At 43.7% G+C, this 26,382-nt stretch overlaps 1 protein-coding gene across 12 annotated transcripts in view; it reads right to left on the reverse strand.

Annotated features, from left to right (window-relative positions):
* Positions 1 to 26,382, reverse strand: part of RALYL (RALY RNA binding protein like) — a 566,823-nt gene that overhangs the window by 98,085 nt on the left and 442,356 nt on the right. For all 12 annotated transcript variants that reach the window (XM_025179532.2, XM_075920455.1, XM_075920456.1 and 9 more), the window contains one exon: positions 10,318 to 10,393. In XM_025179532.2, the coding sequence (XP_025035317.1) occupies positions 10,318 to 10,393 (76 nt within the window). The remainder of the gene's footprint in view (positions 1 to 10,317; positions 10,394 to 26,382) is intronic.

Here is a 26,382-nt window from a genome sequence, read left to right on the forward strand (position 1 = left end):
TCGAATTAGCGCTGTAGTGTAGACGTACCCTTAGTTATTTGTCTCACTCTAAATACAGTCTCTTGTTATCAGCATGACAAAGGTTAGATATAATATTCTGCATCATGTGAGCCACTGGGTAGAAAGAGCAGAAGTATGGGCTGTACAGCTCAGCATTAGATAATTAAGGAGTGACTGTGAGGTGAGTCTGTCCTGCCTACCTGAGCTCTGAAGGGATGTTAAATGGTGAACTCCTCCAGGGAAGAAAGAAAATACATGTGGGAGGGAGAACATGTAACATGCAATATTACATCTCTCATTAATGTTTGATATACAGGCAGTCCCCGGGTTACATGGATCCGACTTACATCGGATCCCTACTTACAAATGGGGTGAGGCAACCCCGCACTAGCTGCTTCCCCCCAGCAGACCAGAGAGACGCGAAGCTAGCGCCCTCCCGCCCCAGCAGACCAGGGAGACGCGGAGCGGCTTTTCTCAGCAGACACCTCAGCTTGAGAATAAAGGACTGAGGGAAGTGAGGTGTGGGAGAATAAAACTGAGCTCTGGAGAAATGTTTGGCTAGCGTTTCCCCTACAATATGTACCAGTTCCGACTTACATACAAATTCAACTTAAGAACAAACCTACAGTCCCTATCTATTACGTAACCCGGGGACTGCCTGTACTCAATTTAAAGGCCAATTTATACAATACAGAATGACAAGTAATTTACAGAATTAAAAAATATCATCACTCTAAAACCTGACTTTATTTGTTCTTTTCAAAACTATACAAAATGTTCACAGTTGATGGGAACCTTTCAGTTCTTAGATTCACTGTCTAGTTTAGCAAATTCCAGGAAATTTGGAAGAAAAGTGCATCCTTCATAATAACAGAAAACAGACTGCAACTCTATCAAAACTCTTGGGGTTGATTCTACTTCCTTATGTCAGTCCATGTCGTTGACATCCAAGAAATTCACAAATATACTTTCGCTTTCTTCTGAGCAGTTGATGAAATGAGAAACATTGAAATATTGGTAGACTGAGACTACAGCATGTGACCATTGTGCTAAGCCAGTGCTCAAAAGCTTCAGTTGTGTAGTCATATCAGCACGTCTATTCTTTCACTTGTCATTCAAAGATCTGCAAGTTAGCCTTTAAAATTAAGATTTGCTTCAGGCTAGAGCAAGGTGAAGAGCTATTTAAAATAGATTTCTCTAGTTTGGATTTCTGCAGATATACTGTACTAAAATATGATGTTTATATCAATCTGGGGTTTATGTTCCTTTGTGTGACTGAACATTTATGTCACTGATTTCAGAAATTACACCAGTCATAAAACCAGGCATAAGGTACTTAAGCACATGCCTAGTTTTAGGCATGTGACTGCTTCTAGTATACAGGACTATCTACATTTTTAAAATCAGATAGGGTATGTCTACACTACCCTCCTAGTTCGAACTAGGAGGGTAATGTATGCATACCGCACTTGCTAATGAAGCCCGGGATTTGAATTTCCCGGGCTTCATTAGCATAAGCGGGGAGCCACCATTTTTAAATCCCCGCTGCTTCGAACCCCATGTAGCGCGGCTACACGGGGCTCGAACTAGGTAGTTCGGACTAGGGTGCCTATTCCGAACTACCGGTACACCTCGTTTCAAATCCCGGGCTTCATTAGCAAGTGCGGTATGCATACATTACCCCGCTAGTTCGAACTAGCGGGGTAGTGTAGACATACCCATATGTACTTAGCTCCTTGAATCAAGGCTTAAGCCCTTTAGTCTCACAATGGCTTTTAGAGCCCATACAATATAAGAAAGGTCTACCAAAAGGGAGTTCTATGTTTGTAGAGCTACGATCAGGCACTTAATCTGGAATAAGATATTAGGAAAGTGGTTAGTCATCAATATAGATTCTGGACCTTTAAAAGTCTCTGTTTTTCACACTTTGTAAAAAGCATTTACTTGGCACGTAACAAAATACATTTTCATATGAATGTTTTCCACGCGTCTTCTACAATTCAGGACCTGACCCTGAGCTACGTTGAGCACCCTAAGTTCCTACTGCTATCAATGGGCATAGAGATGTTCAGTAACTCATAGAATTGGACCCTAAATTAGGCATAGAATTAAGTATAGCCCACAGTAAGGAGAGGTGGATAGCTGTCCCACCTAAGAGATATCTGTGCAGACATTCTTTTCTCAAGTCAGTGGATTGCCTCCTAGAACTAAGGTAGCAAGCCCACTCCTAGGGGAGGTGAAATTTACTTCCCCATGCACAGCTAGAGTGGGTGTCTGGGGTGGAGACATGATGGACATCCCTCATTACTTAAGGGTATGTCTACACAGCAGTGTTATTTTAGAATAATGTTAGTTAACAGACTAACGTTATTCCAAAATAACGTAGTCTGCGTCTACCCTACAAACAGATATTTCAACATAATGTCAAAATTATGTCAAGATGGAGGACTTCCTACTCCAACTTCTGTAACCCTCATTTCATGAGGGGCTCGTCTACACTGGCCCCTTTTCCGGAAGGGGCATGTAAATTTCACCAGTCGTAGTAGGGAAATGCGCGGGGGATTTAAATATCCCCCGCGGCATTTAAATAAAAATGTCCGCCGCTTTTTTCCGGCTTTTAAAAAAGCCAGAAAAGAGCGTCTACACTGGCCCCGATCCTCCGGAAAAAGCGCCCTTTTCCGGAGGCTCTTATTCCTACTTTTACTAGGAATAAGAGCCTCCGGAAAAGGGCGCTTTTTCCGGAGGATCGGGGCCAGTGTAGACGCTCTTTTCCGGCTTTTTTAAAAGCCGGAAAAAAGCGGCGGACATTTTTATTTAAATGCCGCGGGGGATATTTAAATCCCCCGCGCATTTCCCTACTTCGACTGGTGAAATTTACATGCCCCTTCCGGAAAAGGGGCCAGTGTAGACGTAGCCGAGGAGTAAGGGAAGTCGGAGGAAGAGTGCTCTTTCTTGGACTTCTTTCTATTTTGACTTAAGCTATTCAATTGACATAGCTCAAGTTGCGTAGCTTATTTCGGCTATAGTCCTGCTGTGTAGACATCCCGTTAGAGTTCTGTGTTCCCCAAAGAAAGGCATGAAGCACACAGGCTACAGTTCTGCCTGGTTTTTATATGGCCAGTGCAGACAGTGTTGGGAGATGCCTCTATTGTGCATCCACATAGGGATCAGGCAATATCTGGCCCTTAGAAATTAAGCTACTACTAGCTCCTATTAAAGTAAATGGCAAAACATCCATGATCTCCAGTAGCAGCAGGACCAGGTCCAATATAGAAGAGGAAAGTAAGATTTATTAGAGGCTATTTGTTTGTGTGTGTTCTACACTGAACAGCAACATGTGGTGTTTATCATCTCATCTCTGTCTGGGTACGTCTACACTACAGCGCTAGTTCGAACTAACTTAGTTCGAATTAGTTAATTCGAACTAAGCTAGTTCGAACTAGCGCATCTAGAACTAAAAACTAGTTCGAACTAGCGTTTTGCTAGTTCGAACTAGCGCGTCCACACTGATTGGACGCAGGGGGGCATTTAAGGGCAGCTGAAACCGGTTCTGGCAGGGCATCAGGTCAGCAGTTGCTTTGTGTGGCTGCTGTCTGAGGCTATCTGAGGCTCGTGCTTAAAGGGACCCCCCCTGGACAGCCGGTTCTCAGCTTTTCCTGCTTGCTTGCCAACCTCGCCGAGGGACAGCAAAGCGTCGGTCTCTGTGCCCGTCTGTGTCGGTGCTTCCCTTCGGGGGGGACCGCCGCAGGTGGCAACATGGAGCCACGGCTCGCCCTGCACCTTCTGGTGCACGTTCTGGACTTGCTGCTGCAAGCCTGCCAGCAATGGCTCGAGGCTGCCTGGCACCACCTGGGGAACGTCAGCCCCCTGCCTCTCCGCCTGGCCGCCCTGGGGGCCGTGGAGGAGCCGCGGCGGCGCCCCGGCACCGGTGTGCCCCGCCGCATCTGGCGTCTGGACACCAGCAGCGACTGGTGGGACCGCATCGTCCTGGAGCGCTGGGACGACCGACAGTGGACCCAGAACTTTAGGATGAGGAGGGACACCTTCCTGGAGCTCTGCGAGTGGCTCGCCCCTGCCCTGCAAAGAAGGGACACTCGCATGAGGCCCGCCATCCCCCTCCAGAAGCGGGTGGCCATCGCCCTCTGGAAGCTCTCCACGCCGGACAGCTACCGATCCGTCGGGAACCAGTTCGGCGTGGGGAGATCCACTGTCGGAGCAGTGCTCATGCAGGTACGGCGCTCGTCGGCCACCGAGCCGGGGGGGAGGGGGGCTGCGAGGAGGGGATGGGCCGCCCCAGGGACAAAGGGGGGGGCGGGAGGAGGCGAAAGCGCCCCGCACCGGAGGGGTCGGGCTGTCCCGGCCGTACTACACGCCGCCAGGGGGGTTGCTTCCGGGAGTGGGGCGCGGGGCACTGCCAGGGCACGCACGCTCCCAGCCACCCGGGCGCCCCACTGATTGACGCTTTGCTGTGTCTCTCTCCGCAGGTGGTCAAGGCCATCAACCGGGTGCTGCTCCGCAGGGTGGTCCGCCTCGCCAACCCGGATGCCGTCATCCGGGGATTCGGCGCCCTCGGCTTCCCCAACTGCGGGGGGGCCATCGACGGGACGCACATCCCCATCCGTGCCCCGGAACACCAGGCGTCCCGGTACGTGAACCGCAAGGGGTACTTCTCCGTCATCCTGCAGGCCGTGTGTGACCACCGGGGACAGTTGACGGACATAAATGTGGGCTGGTCCGGCAAAGCACACGACGCCCGGGTGTACCGGAACTCCTCCGTGTGCCAGCGGCTGCAGGACGGGACCTTCTTCCCCGACCGCCACATCAGGGTCGGGGACGTGGACATGCCCGTCTGCCTGGTGGGGGATGCCGCCTACCCACTGCAGCCCTGGCTCATGAAGCCCTACACGGGACACCTCAATCCCTCCCGCCAGGCCTTCAATAACAGGCTGAGCAGGGCCCGCATCGTGGTGGAGGGGGCCTTCGGGCGACTGAAAGCCCGCTTTCGATGCCTCCTCACCCGTCTGGACCTGGCCGAGCACAACATCCCTCCCGTGGTGGCGGCATGTTGTGTGCTCCACAATTTGTGTGAGCGGAAGGGGGAGGCTTTCTTGCCAGCCTGGATGGCTGAGGCTGACCGCATGGCTGGACACTACGGTCAGCCCCGCACCGCCGCCGTCCGGGAAGCCCAGCGGGGGGCCATCCGGATCCGGGAAGCCCTGCGGGAGAGCTTCCAGGTGGAGGAGGAGGAGGACTGACCTCTCCCTGCATGCCCCACCGGGGCCTTCTTCCACCCTACCCCCCCCTTCCCCTTTCCCCTCCCTACCTACTGTCAAATAAAGACACCTGTTTTTCCAACAAAAACGTCTGTTTATTTCACAGAACTGGGGTGGGGGAGGGAGGAATGAAGGTGGGAGAAGGGAGGGGGAAACCTGGGACGAGGGAGCTGGAAGGGGAGGGGAGGGAAGGGAGGAAGGGAAAGGAAAGCTCAGGGGTGGGAGTCTGGGTGCCTCTCCCGTCTCGCCACACTGCGGGTCCGGGGGCGTCGGTGGGGAATGGTTGTGGAGGGGGCGGCAGAGAGGACAGGGGGTGTGGAGGAAGCAGGAGCGGAAGCAGGAGGAGCAGGAGGAGCAGGAGGAGCAAGAGGGGGAGCAGGAGGAGCAAGAGGGGGAGCAGGAGGAGCAAGAGGGGGAGCAGGAGGAGCAAGAGGGGGAGCAAGAGGGGGAGCAGGGGGAGGAGGAAATGGAAAGCGGTCTAGCAGGCTCTGGAGGTGGCCTCGCAGGGCACGGCCCTGCTCCTCCAGGGCCTCCAGACTCCTCTGGCGCAGCCTGAGGTCCTCCTGGACCCAGTGGTCCTGGAGACGGAGCTGTCGGTCCAGGAACCGGAGATGCCGCCTCTGGTAGTCCTCCTGGTTCCTGGCTGTCCTGCTTGCCCGGGCGCGGGCGGCTGCTGCAGGCGGTGTGGTGCGCCCTGCAGTCCCCGGTGCTGCAGCTGTGGTGCAAGAAGACCAGCGGTCAATTACCCCAGGGGCCCAGGTGTGTGAAACCCAGCTCCCCTCTGCAAGGCCAGGGCCCCTGCAGGATCCCCAGCTGCTGCTCCGTGGTGGGCAAGGCCCAGGCGCACGGTCCCGGGGCTCCCTCTCGCCCCAGCCCCCCGTACACATAAGGGGAACACGAGGGTACTCACAGGTGGACGCCTCCCCGGCCTCTGATGATGCAGGCGAGCGGCTCTGTGGGGTGCCTCGGGGGTCCCGGGTCCTGGGAAGGCTGGCAGCAGGCTCCTGGCTCTCAGAGCCCTCTTGCTCCTCCTCGGTGTCCAGGAGCGGTCCATCTGCCCCGGGGTCAATCACGTCCCGGGGGGCAGGGACGGCATGAGCCCCCAGGAGGCGGTCCAGGGCATGGAAGTGGGGGCAGGCCTCCGGGTCAGCCCCTGGCTGGCAGGCCCGGGAGTAGGACTGCCGCAAGTCCTTTATTTTGCAGCGCACCTGCTCCCGGCTGCGCTGGTGGCCCCTGGCGGCCAGGCTGGCAGCCATGCGTCCATAGACGGCCGCATTCCGGTGGCTAGTGCGGAGATCGTGGACATTGGAGGCTTCCCCCCAAACCTCGATGAGGTCCACGATCTCCGCACTTGACCAGGCGGGCGCCCGCCTTTTGCGCCCCCGGGCAGGCTCCTGGGAGCCGCCAGGCTGATCGTGGGGAGCAGTGGAGGGCTGGGAGCCCTCGGATGGCTGGCTCATTGTGTGGCAGGTGCAGGCTGTGCAGGCACGGGTGCTTGCAGCCTTGCAACTGGCACAAAGTGAGTAGCCAGCCCGTGGCCCTTTAAGGGCTCCGGGGCCGGGAGGGGGGCAATAGAGTTTCCCTGGTGTTGGCCAGAGTGGCCACCAGGGAAACCTGGGAAGCCTTAGCCTCCCACTAGTTCGAACTAAAGGGCTACACAGCCCTTAGTTCGAACTAGCTAGTTCGAACTAGGCGTTAGTCCTCGTAAAATGAGGTTTACCTAGTTCGAACTAAGCGCTCCGTTAGTTCGAATTAAGTTCGAACTAACGGAGCGCTAGTGTAGCGCATAGGAAAGTTAGTTCGAACTAACGTCCGTTAGTTCGAACTAACTTTCTAGTGTAGACATACCCTCTTTTAGATATACTGTGAATTCATTAATTGTGACTTGTATTATGAGCCACAATGAAGAACTAAAGGAAACAGCATCAGAGAGAATACATCATACACTGTGAAAGTGCTCTTTGTAAAGCCATAGGATGTACTCTGTTATTTGTATTCATCAGTGTCCTTCACCAAGTAAATATGTAAGCTTTTAATTGTCAGCAAATGTAAACCAGACACATTTGAAGCGAGCAGTATAAAGCCTATAGAACTCAGTTGTCTAGTCCCAGAGAACAGCACTGATTTGATTACTTAGAACAAATGTCTTTGTAGGTGGGCAGCCCGTCTGTCCCTACAACTTACTCAGAACAGATGGAAACAGCACTTCTCAAAACACTAGCAAGACCTGCTGCATACATATGTGGTGGAATGTCAGAACACTAAAGCTTTTGATAAATTATTGCACATTACATGTGAAGAGGACTTTGAAAGAAAGAGAGATAATAAAAGTAAATAAGGTACAGTCAGCAGAAGCAGAGAAGATAGATAGGAAATGAGCTAGCAGTTCAATAGTGCTAAACAATATCCTGAGTTGGCAGTAGTTTAGAATCATTGAAGAGATTGTATCTCAGCTCTTAGAGGAAGGCGGTTCATGTTACTTAATATTTGCTGGTTGATCAGCGCTCAGTTATTGCTCTTTCTGAAGATGGATGAACAATTCAGCTCCCTCTTCCTACCAGACAGTAGTCTTCCTGTAAGGAAGCATACTTACAGGGAAGCAATTAAAGTATTCTTGAGGATGAAATACTGGCAACACTCCCACTGACTTCAGGGGGCCCAGAATTTCACCCAGAGTCTCTAAACTTTGGCCTTCTCAAGCAGTAGTCCCAGATAAAAGATGTGTAAAAATGGGCAAGTCAGTGCAGCAGAAGTGTAGTAAAATCAAGGCATATAGACATGAATGTGTGTGTGAGAGAAAGTGACAACATACCCATGGTCTAGGAACCTTCCATTTCACTAGTTCCTTGACTGAGACGACTTTATGATCATTGTTATGGTTGCTTATTATTATCTCCTGTCTCTATTACCTAATGTGAATTAAGTGGGAAATATGTCTGAAAATGAGTAATATACTTTGTTAGAGAAAAATATACATATAGTACAATTACAGAAACATCTACATATAGTTTGCCTTTAATGTACTAAGATGTGGGGATTCTGCTTTCTTATATAATTCTCAAACTTTGCATATGAATCCTTCTTGAGTGGAAAAAATAAAGCCAGTGAGATGCCATTGTCCATATACACATAATATTTTGATAAAATGATAACTATCATTACATAATGTGCGCAAAATACTGGTTGTCAATTAGTGATAAGTTCACTTCAACCTTTTAAACACAACAGCCATACATTCCAAAGTAAAGGTCTTAGCTTTCAAAATAAAACGCTAGACACCAGAATGCCTTGTTAACATTTAGATACATAGGTTCTTCAGGTTAGCTTCTTGTTAAAACAGTAACACAAAGCTATAATAATTCCATAGCTGTACAGAAATACTTCACTAAACCGTAGTTTCAAAACTCAGTTGTCATTAGTGATTAAAAACTCAGGACCTTCTGCGCCAAAAGTAGAATTCTCCACCACTTATTCTAAAGGAGAATTTATAATGCTTAGCACTTAAACTGTGTGATGCTTTTTATGTTTACAAGGTCCTAACATTAGTAGTCACAGTAATTCAAAGCATATTCATACAATGCATCCTAGAGATTTGAAATAAAAACAGCAGACAAACTTTTAAAAATAACTGCTGATTTTCTTTGCCTTAGATGTTGAGTATCCAACCTGAAACACATTAAAGCTGTTTTTTTGAGTAAAGTGCTATGCATTTTCTGAAAATCACATCCATTCAAGAGGTTTCCAAACTAAGTATCCTGAAATGGACACATCCCAAACCAACAATCTCTTTTGAACATGTTGCCCAATATGATTATTAAACTATCAATATATAATTTTATCTAACATGTGTGTGCACACATAGACACATAAAAATGTTTATTAAAAGGGCTCGTCTACATTGGCCCCTTTTCTGGAAGGGGCATGTTAATTTCAGCCATCGTAGTAGGGAAATGCGCGGGGGATTTAAATATCCCCCGCGGCATTTAAATAAAAATGTAGGAAGTAGGAATAAGACCCTCCGGAAAAGGGTGCTTTTTCCGGAAGATCGGGGCCAGTGTAGATGCTCTTTTCCGGCTTTTCTAAAAGCCGGAAAAAAGCGGCGGACATTTTTATTTAAATGCCGCGGGGGATATTTAAATCCCCCGCGCATTTCCCTACTACGATGGCTGAAATTAACATGCCCCTTCCGGAAAAGGGGCCAATGTAGACGTAGCCAAAGTGTTTTAAAATATTAGCACCATCATTTCCATTACTGCTAATACTATCGCAAACCTCTCAAACAAACAAAACAAACTCCCTGCAACCCTTCCACACATTCTCCAGCTAGCATGTTAAAAATTGTTAAATGTTAGCATGTTAAAATAGCAGTATATTTGGGGGGCACCATGATTGGTGGCTCAGGCTAGCCATATCCAGCGGGGGTTATGGGGCAGGTTTGACATTGGCAAATAACTTGTAAATAGCTTGTTAATATTCTAATGCTCTCTAGATATATTATGCATTCAAACAAATTTGAAGTTAATTGTAGTTTCTCAGATTTTTTTCTGTTCCAGTCACCATACAAAGGCTATGGTCTTTGAGTATCAAAAGAAGCAATGGGTGACATCTCGGACCCAGGATTTCACTCAATTGCTGATTTTTTTGTTTTTTGTTTCTTTTGTGTGTCTGTTCACAATCATCGCTAATGATCTGAGAAGGCATTTTAACACCTCCTGGGAATATTTATTTGAAGGGAAAGTCTCACCATTTGGTTTTTGATGTTCTATCAAATCAGGGATATTATTTGTACTTTTTTGACATTGCATGTAGGGCAGGAATTCTGCTTTTTCCACTTGCTTCTTGTGTTTGTGTCAATTAAGTATGCAATACAGACACTAGATGGGCAGCCTTAACCTGTGAAGTCAAAGGTAATTGTTCTGGAGTAGATCTCTTGACAAGTATGAAATCTAATAGTGCCCCTTTCTCGTGTACATTGACTGTAGGCTAGTATAATTTTCCCATTAAAACTGCAGCTATTTCCCAGCTATTGTAACAAACAACCCACCTGTAAAGGGCTGAAAGAGGCCGCTTGTTTCCAGGTTTTGGTCTGTATGGTTTTGGTTCTCCTGCCATGTTGATGTCTGAAAGCAAATATTTGGTACATGTAAGTCAAAGGTTAGTTGGTAAGAGTGAATCTGTACACACAAAGGATGCTGTGAAGATAAATAATAAAAACGTAGAACATGAATTTATAACAAACATTCTGATTAAGTTTTAACTACTTTTAAGTTGATGCCATAAAAGTGTCCTTTTAAAAATATTTTGCTAGATTGCATATGTGTTTAATCATCAAGGATAATATACAAAATTCATATTTTTCATAGTGCTATGCTGTGGTTCATGGAGATATTGTTAAGTTTAGGTTAATAATGTCTCTCTGTTCTAGAAATGATATAAACAGACGAAGGGGTAGATAGTCACACCACTATTTTTTCAGAGAAGAAGCTGTCAAATACTATTGTGAAAGCAAATGGTGATTCAGCCAGAATTCTTTCTTGAGATTAAACCAATGTTTGAGGCAATGCAGCATCAGCTGCTTCCACTATATGCCAGCTATCACAGCTCTCAGCATTTCAGTGTGGTAATGCCCTGACAGACAACAGGTTCGTGTCCCCCATCTTCTGGTATGCGGTTTAGAGTTACGAATACATTTGTGGTGCTAGATTGAAGTGGCTCTTATACTCAAGGAGCACACACTGTGTGATTCTGACTAGTTCCTATGCCCCCACAATCTCATCCAGAGATACCTTCCCCAGAAAAGGAATGTGACATAAAACTACTTTCCCCAAACACAACCCTTTCAAGGAAGCAGACAAAGTTCCGCAGGCAAGTTATCTTCAGAAAATGTACTCTACTGTTTTAAATATTTGAAATTGATAAAGGGCGAAGCACATGTAACTTCCACATATAATTTCATCCTAACAGCTACTTTCTCAAATATCCTCTGTGCATTTCGGTGAAATGATGCATGCCTTGTATACTTAATAGTGTAAATGCATTTCCTTACCCCAACAGTTTACACTGGTCTTGAAAACATTCTAACATCTGATATGTGAGCAATCATTACTCACCCTGGATCTATTTACTGTAGTGTCCTTGAAGTTATACAACAAGGACAGAGCTAATCTGATGAGGGCATAATAGAAATGTTCATAAATCCATGTGAAGTTCTAGTGATAGCAACCAATGAAGGAAAAATCACAGTCTGTTCTAATGACAATTTTCTTCCACTATTTGATCTGAGGAAGTGGGTCTGGCCCACGAAAGCTCATCACCTAATAAACCATCTTGTTAGTCTTTAAAGTGCTACATAGTCCTGTTTTTTGTTTCAGCTACACCACACTAACACGGCTACATTTCTATCACTGTTCTGATGAGATTGCCTTGACTCAAATGACTATACCCATACTTAGAAAAAACAGCCGTGGAAATAGAGGGCTACTGCAATTTAATGCACAGACTCTAACACTGCTTTAACCCAAAGCAGTTTAGGCTATTTTATATAAATAAAGTATTTTTGTTGGAGATTGGACATCATATAGTAGTTTACACTGCAACATTATTTCAAAATAACTAACGTTATTCTGAAATAACTTAGCCCATGTCTTCACAGCCGGCAGTTATTTCTAAATAGTGTCAAAATACTGTCAAGCTGGAGGACTTGTTACTCTGACTCCTCTAACTTTCATTGTATGAGGAGTAAGGGAAGTCAGAGGAAGAGTGTTCTATTTTGAAATAAGTGCAGTATAGATGCTAACTATTTCGAAATAAGTTATTTTGAAATAAGCTATGCAATTGACGTAGCTCAATTGGCATAGATTATTTCAAATTAAGCCCTGTAGTGTAGACGCACCCATAGTGTCTACACCATGGGAGTCAAAGAAATAACCTTTGCACCTCAGTAAATAGATTTTGTGGCATCTTTATAGATACTGGCACTTATTCTCCTGATATTTACACCAGTATAGATAAAGAATAATGCCAATGAAGTCAGTGGAGTTACTGAAATGTCAAAGCTTTTATGGAGTCAGATTGTCCTGGAAAGGACCTTGTTGTCTATTTAAACTGAAGCAGAGTGGAAAACAGCAGTTTGGGCAGAACACTATCAGGATTTGGTCTCTGGCATATAGCCCAGAAAACATTAGGCATCAAATGTCCCTTGGTAAATTCAGAAGTTAAAATAAAACTCTTTATATCTTTGATCACTTCCCCCTCAGGGATTTGTTTACTTTCAGCATAAGCTGGTAAGGAAACTGATTCCCCCAAGAGAAATCGTGAATGAAAAATATTTATTTGAAATTTTTTAGTTGAAAATGATGGATTTCTCACTGGATGTTTCATATAATTTCAATCATACTGTAAGATGCTGCCTCTATCCAATAAGTTTGTTTTATGATGTCATTAAATATATTACAATTGAACGCTGTGCAGCATCCCCAGTACCTCACTCTGGATTGAGAATGGAGTGTGGTAAACAGCCTGAGAAAGTTAGTGTAGCTTTTTCACATTCCATTGTTTCTCATTTCTGTGTGCTTTGACTTCCAGTTCTGTTGAAGATTAGCAGTGAATTTGTTAACATTTCTCAGGAAAGATCATTTCATGCTGTTTCTAGACCAACTGGAAAACTTATGAGATAACATTGCTTATCCTTCATTAAATTTCACAGTAGCCATTTATATTTATTAGGCCATAAATGGTATGTGAAATAAAATTGTTGTGAACAGTGTGAAAATGTACCTACTGTCAATGATTTCCCTCTCAGGAATGTGGATAAATAGAACCCTGCAAATTCATAGATATTTGTGGACCATGTTTACAAATCGCGGGTTGGGATACAGATAGATGCAAACTTTGTGGCCATGCAGGACTCTACAAACATCACTTCTTACACTGTAAAATGAATTGACACATTTGTATTTAAATATAAAGAAGACAATTTGACAAGAGACATAGTGATGCATGTTTGCTTCTCTGAGGAAATGACCAAGCCCATAGGCTCCTGAATCCTATGTGTTTACTACCTTCTACTGTAGGGGTACGTCTAAACTACATTGCTCCGTCGACGGAGCCATGTAGATTTGTTTTTTTGGCAAAGGCAAATGAATACGTGATTTAAATGATCACGGCTTCATTTAAATTTACATGGCTGCCGCGCTGAGCCGACAAACAGCTGATCAGCTGTTTGTCCGCTCAGCGCGCTAGTCTGGACGCTCCCCTGCTGACATCAAAGCCCTTTGTCGGCAGCCCCGGTAAACCTCATCCCATGAGGAATAATGGGGCTGCCGACAAAGGGCTTTAATGTCAGCAGGGGAGCGTCCAGACTAGCGCGCTGAGCGGACAAACAGCTGATCAGCTGTTTGTCGGCTCAACGTGGCAGCCATGTAAATTTAAATGAAGCCGTGATCATTTAAATCGCGGCTTCATTTGCCTTTGCCTATCTGTCTAATCTACATGGCTCCATTGATGGAGCCATGTAGTCTAGACACAGCCTAGAAGAGCAGTGCTAATAAAGCTATGAGACTAGGACTAAGACTATTTTCTGTCTTATGCACCATCGGCAAACTTGATAACTAATTTTGAATATGGAATCTTTGTTGCTAATATTTCCCACATTCCTGAGATTGTATGGCTAGCAAATTACATATAAAAGAGGGAAATTTGATATGTAAATCACTGAGAGACAATATGCAGAACCATTACTAACTGCATAGCATGTTCACTTCAAAACAATATTTAATTACAGGGATTGAAACCAATCAATGTCATAAAAATCAGAACACTCAAAATGTGAGGAACTTCAAGCAGTGGCTAGACTATCAAAAGGAATTTTAACCAAATCTTGTTACATTTAGCAGTTATCTACCTTACAAAATGTAGACAGTATGTCAGTTGTTTGTGTCCCTTAGCAATAAGAGTAAACTATATACAGTAAAACTCCAGTTGTCCGGCATCAAGTGTCCGACACTCCTGCTAGTTCGGCACCACCTGGAACCTGGAAGTGCTCCAGGCAGCTGGACAATTGGAGCTGCTCTGCCCCGGGCTTCCCGGAATCAGTTGCTGGTCAGTTTCAGCAGTGGCTGACTTGGGGACGCCTGGGGCAGAGCAGCTGGGGTGCTGGGTTGGTCCCGTTGCGCCGCCCCTCAGCATACCGGAGCAGTCGACAAAGGCTTCCCTTGTCAACCGCACCTTGTCTAGACTGCTGCGCTGTGCCAGATCAGCTGATTGTCCACACAGCGCGGCAGCCATTTTTATTTTAATGAAGCTGGGATTATTTAAATCCTCGCTTCATTGACTATGCTGAGTAAACTATTTTACATGGCTCCATCTACGGAGCCATGTAGTATAGATGTACCCTCAGAGAGCAGTAAAACTGCTTTGGCTGTCATGCCCTAAAACAGTTATGTGGGGACTGTCACACACTACTAATGTTCCCTTTGCATTGTGACTTGACATTGCTCTTATTAACTGAAACCATAGACTTGGCATTAGTGAGGCAGTACTAGTGCATAAGTGAGTGATGTGCCTCAACAGTGGTCATAGGATCTTTCTGAAACGTGGAGCTGTGGGAGTTATCTTTTATCTCATAACCTCGGCCAGAGGTGGGCAATAAGTGGCCTATGAGTTGGATGCTATTTGCCAGGATTGATGCTGGCTGGGCACCAGTCACTTTATTTATCTGACCGTCCACAGGTATGAACACTCACAGCTCCCATAGGCTCCCTCGCTATGCCTCTGCTCTGTGCCAGGCCCCGCCCACAGTCCACCTCTTTCACAAAACCCCCACTTTGTCCCCACAAGTATCCCTGCTCCTTCCCAGAGCTTCTTGAACACTGCAGAAAAGCTGTTTGTGGTGGGCAGTAAGCCCTTGGAGTGAGAAGGGGGAGCTAGTCAGTGGGAATGCCAGTGGGAAAGAGGTGCTGTAGGGAAGAGGGCTGAGTGGGTAGCTTGGCTTTCAGTGGGAGCTGAGCACCTGCTAATTTTTCCTTGTGGATATTCCAGCCCCAGAACATCCATGTAATCTGCGCTCATATCTCATAGAAGATTCAAGCCACGTTTGCAGCTTTTTCATGTATGGTAGTGAGGAACTGAATGAACTCCTGAAGAAGTGAGCTGTGCCCACGAAAGCTTACGATACCATCTACATTGTTGTTAGTCTTCTAAGGTGCTGCAGAACTATTTGTTGTTTTTAAAGTTTTTTTCTATTACAGACTAACACAGCTACTCCTCTGAAACTTTTGTTTCTTTGCCTTCTCTTGACAGCAATAAAGATACTGTTTACAAAAAAGAAGATAGAACGCTTGCTTTCTGATCAAGAACAATTGTTACAGGGCAGCAGCTATCAAATTACGTTGCACTCCTCTTTGGTAATCACAAATAATTATTTTAACAAGCCTCTGGTAAATCTAAATGCCCCCAGCAGTGACTTTCAATATTGTAGTGGGGATGTGTTAAAAGACACTCATTTTAACTCCTTCAGAACTTCCAAACTGACAAATTTCAGTAATTTTTTCCTATTCCCCCCAAATATTCTCTTTTCTACACTGATCTAGATGCCTTGTGTGCCCCACATCCATGTCATTTAACTCCTCATTCTGTGAGGATTACCTCTCCATGCCAAGCCCTAGTCCTGAGATTTCATGCGGGGGCGGGCGTTCTACGGAGTCATAGGGTTTCCTGTCTCATGCTATTCCGTGCATGTGGCCTGGCACTTCTTGTTATTATTACAGGCAGTCAATATTATTCTAGAAGGAAGCTCTTCACAAAACAAGTTTGCAAAAATGTATTGACAGTCTGGTCTTTTCTGTTTTTTGCACACTTTTCTTGTGACATTTTAAATTGATATTTCAATCAAAATTTCATCTACATTTCCAACCTTATTGAGAGTTTTCCATTTAGTGGACTATCTTAGTGAAAACTAAGATTTTGCTTTAAAAAGTCACAGATAATTTCACCAAACAAAAGAAAAACCAAAAAAGAGGCCTGTTTTGAACCCTGTATGATGGAAACAACATCACCGTTTTCACAGAATTGTTTTCCCGTATTTCAATCAATGATTTGCATTTCGGTTGCACTTATGGATAGCACATTCAACTGTGGTCCTCTTATTCTTGATGCAGCACAAAGACCTAAGAAGAGAATCCCTGCCTCCAGGAGCTTCCTGCTTAACTAGACAGCCAATACAGGCAAAGGAATTGTCATCCTGATTTTATAGAGAGGGAATTGGAGACTGCAGTGCACAGATGATGCAGGAGCCTATGGCAGGGACCTGAACACAGATCCCTATTTTAGTGCTTAAACCACAAGATAATTATTCTCAGATAGATTGTTCTTATTTTGGATCAATTATTCTCAGCTGTCAAATATCTCCTTGAGAACCACTTATTTTGCCTTGGTTGTATGTTTTAGTTATCCACCATTGCCTGCAGTGAGCTACTCCTTCATTTTGATCCCACCTTATTTCCTTAAACAGATAAATTAAAACAAGAAAAATCAGAATATGTAAAATCTGTTCACTGCACAATAGGATTAATGACATTTCCATAGATTTTAACCCTTCTTACTCCTTCCTATATCACGTGCCTTTTGCTTGTTATCATCATATTGTAGGAATATCATTTTTAGATTTTATATGTATATTTGTATGTAAACTAAGGCCACACAATGGACAGTATATACATATTAAAGTGCATAATAATATTAGCAATACAAAGCTATAAGAGATCCAACTGAAATTTGCTATTTCAAGTACATGGAAATACTGCACTATTCCAGATACTATGTGGTAGCTGTTGATGCATTTTGTTTGTAATGTGATTGCTGTAAAGTATATATGAAGTACTGTCGCAGTATTGGAAGGGCTCATATTTTTACAACAAAATTTATAATCCCCATTTTCTCTAGCCTATGTAAGCATTTCAGAGTAGCCCATTCTGTGACACTCACTGATCTAATGTGTGCCATTTTCCTGAACACTTCAAGGTTGAATAAAATGACAGCACGGGGAGGTATACATTCCCCCAAAGACTGACACAGGAGTGATACCATTATTTATTAGCCTATTTTCAAATAAACAGCATGCCAAATTGTAGTACAATTAACACTTATGATAATTGCCAGTTACTAATTCTCTGTCACTTCCAATGCACACATTTCCCTGAGTGGATTCCATTTATACTGATACCTAAACCATAACAATGCAGCTTATTACAAGCAGGAGCTACAGTAAACTGAAAGCACAGGCAAGCTTCAGAATAAATGACATACAGTGGGTCTGTTCTCTTTAGCACTAAATATAATTTGTGTTTCTCCAGAGGGAAGTGTAAATGGATGGTGGTAGGAAGAAACCCAAGAATTGCCAGACCGACTTAGACTCTCCAGCATGACACTCTTCAGAGGAAAATGCAAGATCCCTGCAATAGACAGATGTGGGAAAACATTCCCCTACAAAAGTCTCATCCTAAGTCTTAACAGTTAATGATGTAATAAGTCCCAAAATATGAGTTTTTATCTTTGTCTCCAATAATCATTTTGTTGGCATTAAATAGCATTGCCCTAGATCGGGGTGGACAGTATTTTTTGCAAGGGGAGCCACTCCAAGAATTTTGGTAAGTGGTTCCAGGCCACACTTTTCTATTCTGTTTATGGAGGGGTGTGAAGTCTAGGGTGGAGTTTGTGTCCAGAAGGGAGCTCTAGGCAATGGATCGGTGTGCAGGAGGGAGTGCGGAGTTTGGGGGAAGGAAGGGGAGTTTGCGTGCAAGCGGGATTCTGATGTGGGGCAGAGATATGGGAGGGGGTCAGGCCTGACCTTTGGGCAAAGTGTGCAAGGCAGTTGCTTTGGGCCCTGCGCATTCAGGGCCCCACGCTGCCCAGCTCCTGGCCCCGCTCACCCGGCCACTCACTTGCTGCCCTGAGTAGGAGCCGTGTGGCTGTGCAGCTCAGCCAAGCACAGCATGCTGCCTTGGGCCCCGCAAACTCTTTGGTGGGCCTGGGGTTACAGCATCTGGAAGGGAGTTTGGGTCCAGGTGGAGGTTCTCACCTGGGTCAAGGCTGCGGAATGGCATTGAAAGTGCATGCTCTGGCCCTGCCTGGGAGGCACTTATCATAGGTGGTTCCAGGCTAGTGGTGCAGCAAGGCACTCAGGTAGACAACCTGCATGCCATGGGGACTCCATGCTACTCAAAGTTGCCAGCTACTCCTGGCAAAAATGTCTCTGCATGCCCCTTGGAGGGAGGGGAGCAGCAGGTTTCTGCATGCTGCCTGCACTCACGAGCACTCCCCTTGCATCTCCCATTGGCTGGCAATGTGTGGAGACCTGATTCCCCCACCAAGGAGAGCACAGAGAACTGCAAGCTACCGGCAGCCAGCTGCTTCCAGGAGTTGTATGGCCAGGGCGGAGCAGGCAGGTAGCCTACCTGAGTGCCCTGCTGTGTCATAGGACTTTTTGCAGCTTGGAGGGACGTGGCAGGCCTGAGGGAAATGTTTGACGTGCTGGATCTGGACTGTGAGCCATATAATGCCCAACTCTGCTCTAGACATTTTATTATTCATATAAGCAAGTCATCACTCTGTGGCTCTTACTTTCCCTCTCATCCTACTACCACTGAAGTGAACGTTAGATATTGACTTCCAAAGATTCAGCTTTGGTCTTGTGTGCAAAGATTTCTTAATATTCAATTCATAACCTACTCTTCACAAGTTCTCTGTTGAGCAGCTTGAAGTATAGTCTATGTTATAAGCCAATATTTTGTATAATGTTTGTATTTCTTAATTAAGTTAACTCCACCTTTAGTAGGTTGGTGTCTAGACATCATTAATTCAAGATTTTTCAATGTTTGTATTATAAATCTGTATTTTCAGAGGATTAGGAATCAGAAGAAAAAAATAATTGCAGGATGTGGGAAAAAATGTGTTTTGTTGTAGTTTTCAAATGATATTTTATTTATTTTTATATTGTATATGCACTCACACACACATACACTTTTCTGTATGAATTTGTAATATATACAAAATATACACATAATATATATGTAAAATTCAAATGCTATATATAAGAATGTGTGTGTAAAAACAGACTGATTTTGGAATTAATTTTTAGTACTGACTCCTAATCCTTTGAAAATACAGATTTATAATTCAAACATTGAGAAACCTTGAATTAGAGATGTCCTAGACACCAGGCTCTAAACTGAGAATTAAACTAATATTATTACAAGAATGAATTGCTTGAATATACAGCAAATAAAACACTAATCAATTATAGAAATTTTCTTTTTGAAAACTGCTATTTATCTCAATTTTTAAATGGACCAATAATGACATAAATCTGATACGGAACTTCTACCAGCAGCTTTCAAAACTGTCAGATTTTCTGCAGTGCAATGAACAACTCCCACAGGCTGACCAAATGAAACAGTTCCCTAAGCTCGCCTGGAAACATTAATCTTTTGGACACACATAGAATCAACTGCTAATCTCATGTCTGTCATTTAAAAGGAAATAAAAGTTTTAAAGTCTTCAAGTTCTTTACTTTTAAAGTATGCTTATAGTCAAAAGGAAGATTGTTTTGTAATTTATTTATTTTTCACACTCAGTTATAAATTTTATGACAGAGTGGTCCCATTAAATATAAGGGGATAAAACTCTGACAGAATCAGAACAGCATATTAACTCCTAATGTTTGGACTGTTCAAGTGGAGATTCCCATCTGGAAACATTTTGTACTATTAAGAGTGTTATTGGATAGTGCTACATTTAAAATATATTTATTCTGGACTAATAGCCATAGCACTATTATCTTGAAGTTCAGTATCAATACTTAAATTCTGTTGAGAAATAAAATTACAATCCTTGTCTTCAATAGCCCATATTGCTGCTTTGCCAAACTCTATATTTATAAACCTGTGGATAGAAATATTTGTGCTAATTGTTTCATTAGTAATTATTATTAGGTGACAAAAGTAGCAGTTGGCTATATTCTGGTGAACACTTTGACATTTTCACAAGTGCTCAACGTAAGTGCAACTTTGCTCTCATTGAAGTTGAAACTGCCTTCAGCAAGAGCCAATGTAGATCAGTGCTGATGGCTTTGGAATGTCCCATGCATGCTTATCTCTATATTAAAAAAAACATCATCACATCACTCTGCGTCCTGCCTGCCACCACCCTCCATACCTCCCTCCCTCTGCCCTCCCCTTTCCCTAGTGCTTGGATGCCGTGTGGTGCTCCGGGGTGGGGTGAAGCTGCAAGCCATGTGGCCCTGGGAGCCGCATGGCCTTTCTTCTCCCCTCCTCCCTGGTGCTGGAGGCGGGAGGCAGAAGCCACACATCCTTTCCTCTCTCCCCCCCCCTAGTGTTCCAGAGGGCCTCCCCCTCTCTCGGGCCTCCCTCCCTTCGGTGATCCAGGAGGGCGGGAGCCGTGCCCACTCCCTGCACTCCAGCCCCATCATAACCCCCTAGGTCAAGGGAGAGCCAAGCCAGCCTTGCCCTGAACCCCCTTCCTGGCAGTCAACAGGGAGAAAAGAGCCAGAGCTGTTGGGTGGGGGGGAGGAGGGGGAGGAAGCATCTGGGTGGGACAAGAGCAGGGGCGGCCTCAGGTCTGGGAGAAGGAGGGGAAAAGCTGGGGATAGTGGTTGGGGGGGAGTAATGGGGGTAGAGCCGGGGCCGGGGAGGCCTTGGACCCTCAGTGGAGGGAGAAAAGCCTTGGCCTCAGCCCAACTTCCCCCCAGACAGAGGGAGAGAGCCAGGCCAGATTCAGCCCAGCCCAACCTCCAACTCCCCTGGCAGCAGCTGGGAGGAGTGAGAGCTGGGGCTGGCCTGCCTCAGGTGGGTCCAGCGGCCAGGGGGAAAGAGCCAGGGCAGGCCAGGACTGCCATGCCTTGGCCTGGCCCCCTCTGGTGGCTGGGGAGTGAGCCGGGGCTGCCTACCCCCAGAGAGGGGAGTTGGCAAACATAACGAGTAGGGGGCACCACCCCCTAGGATCACATAATACCACAAATTCCATCTGGTTTAAGCATCTTCGATAAGAGATTGCAAAAGAAGGTCTTAATTGTTTTTTAGAAAGTGCTGAAATCAAAATGGGAAACATTCAATGGGTGGCTAAAATGGGTGCAGCCTTTCATACTTCTGCCTACCTCACTCAACACTTCATAGTCACTGCCAACTTAAGCATGTGGGCTTTCTTCAAGAAAAAGGAATGAACAATGGATGCAAATGAGCTCACAGTTCCTGAGTGGTTTTATTTCTGGATATATTGCTGCCATTGCCTTTTATGAAGAAGACCCATATAATCCCCTGCAAAAGTGATCCAAATAACAGTGAGAAATTACAGCCGGGTTTGCATGTTCTCAGCTGTTCATGTTCATAGAACATGGATATATAGTGAATGACCCATTATTTTAGTATCTATTGTCTGTAGTTAACTGGGTATTAACCCAGATCTTCTGACTGCAAGACCAGTGCCTCACTAATTGGACTACATTGGTTCACATACTGTATTTGTCACATACTATATTTGTTGTGCTGGAAGAAATACGCTGAAACAGCTTATTTCAAAATAGCATGTCTACACTACAAGGAAGCCTCAAAATTACTCTGAGGCAGCCTTCCCTAATGTGGATGTGTTACATCGATTTAGGGACCTAGGAGGCATCGGGGCATAATTACTTTGAATGGCCCTGGGGAAGAACTATTTCAAGATAGCAGCAGTGGAGCATCCATGCTACTGCTATTCTGAAATAGCTAATTCGGAATAGGCATTATTCCTCGTGGAATGAGGTTTACAGAAGTTGGAATAAACTGTGTATTACTTCAAATTTATTTTGAAATAACAGAACTGCTTTAGAAGTGCTCACATTGTTATTCGGAATAATGGCCATTATTCTGAAATAACGCTGCTGTGTAGATGCATTTAGAGTCATTAGGAACAACCTCTGTAACTAATATAGGATCAACAATAGCAATTAACTTCTCATTTTTCTGTACCTTTTTCTCTACCTTTCTTTTTTCTTGCTCCCTAGAAGCTTTTGTTTAGCAGAATAAAGTATTCCAAAGCCTGAGGTTAATAAAGAGAGATCATAAACTGCACAACACAAACATTTCCTCTTTTTTCAAGCTGACATAAATATGGGAAATTGCGAAGACCAAACATCAGTAAACTAGCAGAAACAAATGTTTACTGCAGGAAATTTACAAGCTATAATCTTGGAGGAATCAGTTACTCATTTTGAGTAACTGATTTTGGAAACTCATGTTTCCATTATTTATCCAGGTTTGCTTGGCAAAATTATATACTAACTGTAATTCTGTACATCAGGGCTACTCAACTTTGGAAGCCCCCAGGGCCATAATGATACTGACAGCACATACAGAGGGATGCAACTTAAGTGTAGTTGCATATACATATATATGCAAATGTATGCAAATAGCTTCTTTCACACTGACGGGCATAAATACAAAGATTAAGGCCATACTACACAACAAGCAGGCTCCATTTAAATTAGTTCTCCTGATATTAATAAAATGCAGTATTTACCCAATTTCCACCTATGTGACAGCACTTTTAATGAGTAATGACAGTCCAGGAATTTAACTACTAAAACACATATCCATTATGTTGACTACTTATTTGTTTTGGCTTCACAACAATCCAGGAATGTAAAACACGTAACAACCCAAACTGTGCCATAAAACCAAACAATACCATGGGCCGCAAACAAATGAGCCGCACGGGCTGTTTGTTAAGTAGCCCTGCTATACATAGTATGTAGCCCAGAGATCTCCATCTTTGTATTATACTTATATTCAGAGGACAAATTAATTTGTCTGAAAATGTATCTTAAATTGAAATGTTACTCAAACCTTCTGCCCCTACAACATACTGTATAAAAATAGCTCCCCAAACCTTGTGTGAATGCTGAAAAGTGTGTGAATCTTTTTCTACAATGAACTAAATAAACATACACAGAGTATACTATACACAGAGTATAGAAAAGGCTATAAAATATGTGTCTTTTCAATAATGTTATAGGTTACATAGCTTATTTTTGGGGGGTTAGTATCTGTGGATCAGGCCAAATGAGGAAAATGCACCATACCCTCACTGGTAGATGACTAACACCTTAAAAAAAGTGTGTGGGGGGGAGGATTTTCACTGAATATTTTATCAATTTCATTCATTTCTTGGATAACCTGGTTAACAATAATTGACACCATGGCATTAAAATATACATAGACTGGGCCAGGTTTTCTAAAAGGCTCAGTACACACAGTCCCATGTGGACAACCATATAAATGGCCAGATTTTCAAAAGAGCTCAGCTTTTACTCGGGGACCTAAATGAATTGGACAGTTTTTAAAAAATGCTCATTGACCAACACTGTTCTCAAGAACATGGAATATAATGAGCCAAGCTCTTTTGAAGCTCTGTCAGCTTATTCTAATTGTCTAACTAAAAGCTGTGGTTTCTTGACAATCTGGCACTGATTGTGGGTCCTGAACTCTTTTAACAATCTGGTCTGTTAAGTGTATATAACTAAACCTGTTGGGGTCAGGTTTTCTGAGATACACTTAAACAGTAGGAGTTGGTTCATCAGACAAAGTCTTTGTGCTGTGGTATTTTGACATTAGTTCACTACTGATAACACTGCTCTCCATAAATACACCAGGGGGGCTAAATAATAGGGACAGTAAAGAGCTATTTAAGCTCAAGAATAATGTTGGCACTACAATAAATAGATATAAACAGGCCATGAGCAAATTCTGGCTGGAAATTAGAAGAAGGTTGTTAAGCATGGGAAGATTGAAGTTCCAGAACACTGCACAATAAGAATTGTGGGGCAAATAAGTTTATTAATTTTAAGAGTAAGCTGGACAAATTTATGTGTGTGTCTGTGTGACAGGGTTGCTTGTGATGGTTGAGGGCAGGGCTCAGCAGTCCTGGGACTCGCTTCCAGTTTGTTTTATGAGTCTAAAAGCTCATGCTTCAGGATTTCAGCTGGCTGTTTGCAGTGTCCAGGAAGGATTTTCCTCTGTCTCTGCCCTCCCCTTCAATATTTTGTGTTTTATTTTTTCTTTATGGCCATCCTCTGAAGCATCAGGGATGGCAATGACTGAAGATTCAATGTTGGATGGGGAGGTCCAGGACTCCCAGATGACAAGTATCCTCTCTCTCTCTCTCTCTCTCTCGTGCTTAGCTAGCTATTTTGTGCTTCTATCTCAGGGTTACCTGACTGAGCTATGAGGGATTGGGGGGGTATTTCCCCCAAGGATTTAAGAATAAAGAGGTCCAGTAGGTGAACAGCATGTGGGAGCCCTGTGATGGATTGCATTAGAGATGATTGAGGAAACTTTATTCAGATAATGCATTTTATGTATTTTATGTAAGTTGTAAATAGATGTACATTTAGTAAATCATTTTTTAAAAATTATTCACCTACTTCTAGTAAGAGTCATATGTGAGAGATACACTCCATCAGGTAAGGGACTAAGAAAAACTCACTTCAAAGTGGTCCCGTTGTTTGTTATTTGAATGTCACCTTGCTGAAGTTAACATTGTAAGGTGGATCCAGAAATAGACCTGCTTAGAAATGCTTTAGAAACAAAACCACGGGCAGAGGGCTTTCTAGAAATGGAATAAAGATGTACAAATACAGTTTAAAAGACTGGCCTGAGCAGACACACCGAAAGCATAGTGCATCTGATTTATCAATGTTGTACTGACTTACTCTCAAGTCTGGTCATAGTAATTTTGTTGCAGATGGAAGATATTTTTAGTTTCTTGATTACTGTAGTCTGTACTTTGCATTTTCACTTTACTTGTAATACTAGATAACTGTGGCTAGCAATGTGGGTGAGTAATAGCACCATAGCTTCTGAAACTGCTTATTAAGCACAACAGCAGCTACCAATAAATATATTTTAAATTGGAAGCTTGTATTCTGGGTTGAAATTCAGTTGGATTAAATGCATAGGAAGAACATATACATGCCTAGTCTACCACATTATCTAACGTGTCAATATTTATAAAACAGAGATTCTACCACTGGAAAGCTTGCTGTTGCTTTAGTTAATGAAATCTAGATACTTGCATTTGTTCCTGTTTTAATGACACCAGTAGTTCAGTTTAAAATGTGTAGTTGCATGACATCTTGTGGTGACACTATAGTGCTATATAATTAAGTATTCCATTGTTGTTTGCAGCATTGTGGTCCCACAACATGAGAAAGACAAGATGGGTGTCATAATATCTTTTGTGGGACCAGCTTCTGCTGGTGAGAGAAATAAGCTGTCAAACTCCATTCTCTACATAGAGCTTGTCTCCTTCACTAACAGAAGTTGGTCCCACAAAATATATCATCTAATGTACTTTGTCTCTCTCATATGACCAAGAATAATGTTATCTTCAGCAGCTAGGAAAAAGCATATTGATCCAGGATTCAAAATCTACTTACACTATTGAATGCCCAACAAAATAAATATGAGAACAATAAATCATTTTGATAAATGTAATTCAAAAATCACAGTTTAATTACATCTTTAGACAAGTTTAAGATGCATCTTACATACATTTTATTTCATGGACAGCAAAATGTCAGGCAGATGAAAAGAGTGGTCCTTTTAATTCTTTGTATTCCTCAGGAATGGAATATTTATTGTCCTGCCATACATCTTTTCAGAGCAAGTGATTAAATTAAGTAAATTACAAGTGCAGTCAATACAATATTTTAAAATTATAACAAGACTATCTTTGTAAGGAAGATGAAATGGTTGGAGCTGCAAAGTTCCAAGGTAAGGATACATCTGCACAGCAGAATTATTTTGGAATAACTACATTACTTTGAAATAACAAAATGTTCATCTACACTGCACGCCATTATTTCAAAATAATGTTGAGCTGGAGGACTTCTTACTTGGACTTCTGTAACCCTCATTTCACGAGGAGTAAGGGAAGTCAAAGGAAGAGTGTTCTTCCTTTGACTTCCTGCTGTATTGACAGCACCAAAAGATGAATTAAGCTATTTTGACTTCAGCTACGCAACTGACGTAGCTGAAGTTGAGTATCTTAATAAAGCTTT

The sequence above is a fragment of the Pelodiscus sinensis genome, chromosome 2 (genome assembly GCF_049634645.1).
Source record: "Pelodiscus sinensis isolate JC-2024 chromosome 2, ASM4963464v1, whole genome shotgun sequence".
NCBI lineage: Eukaryota > Metazoa > Chordata > Testudines > Trionychidae > Pelodiscus > Pelodiscus sinensis.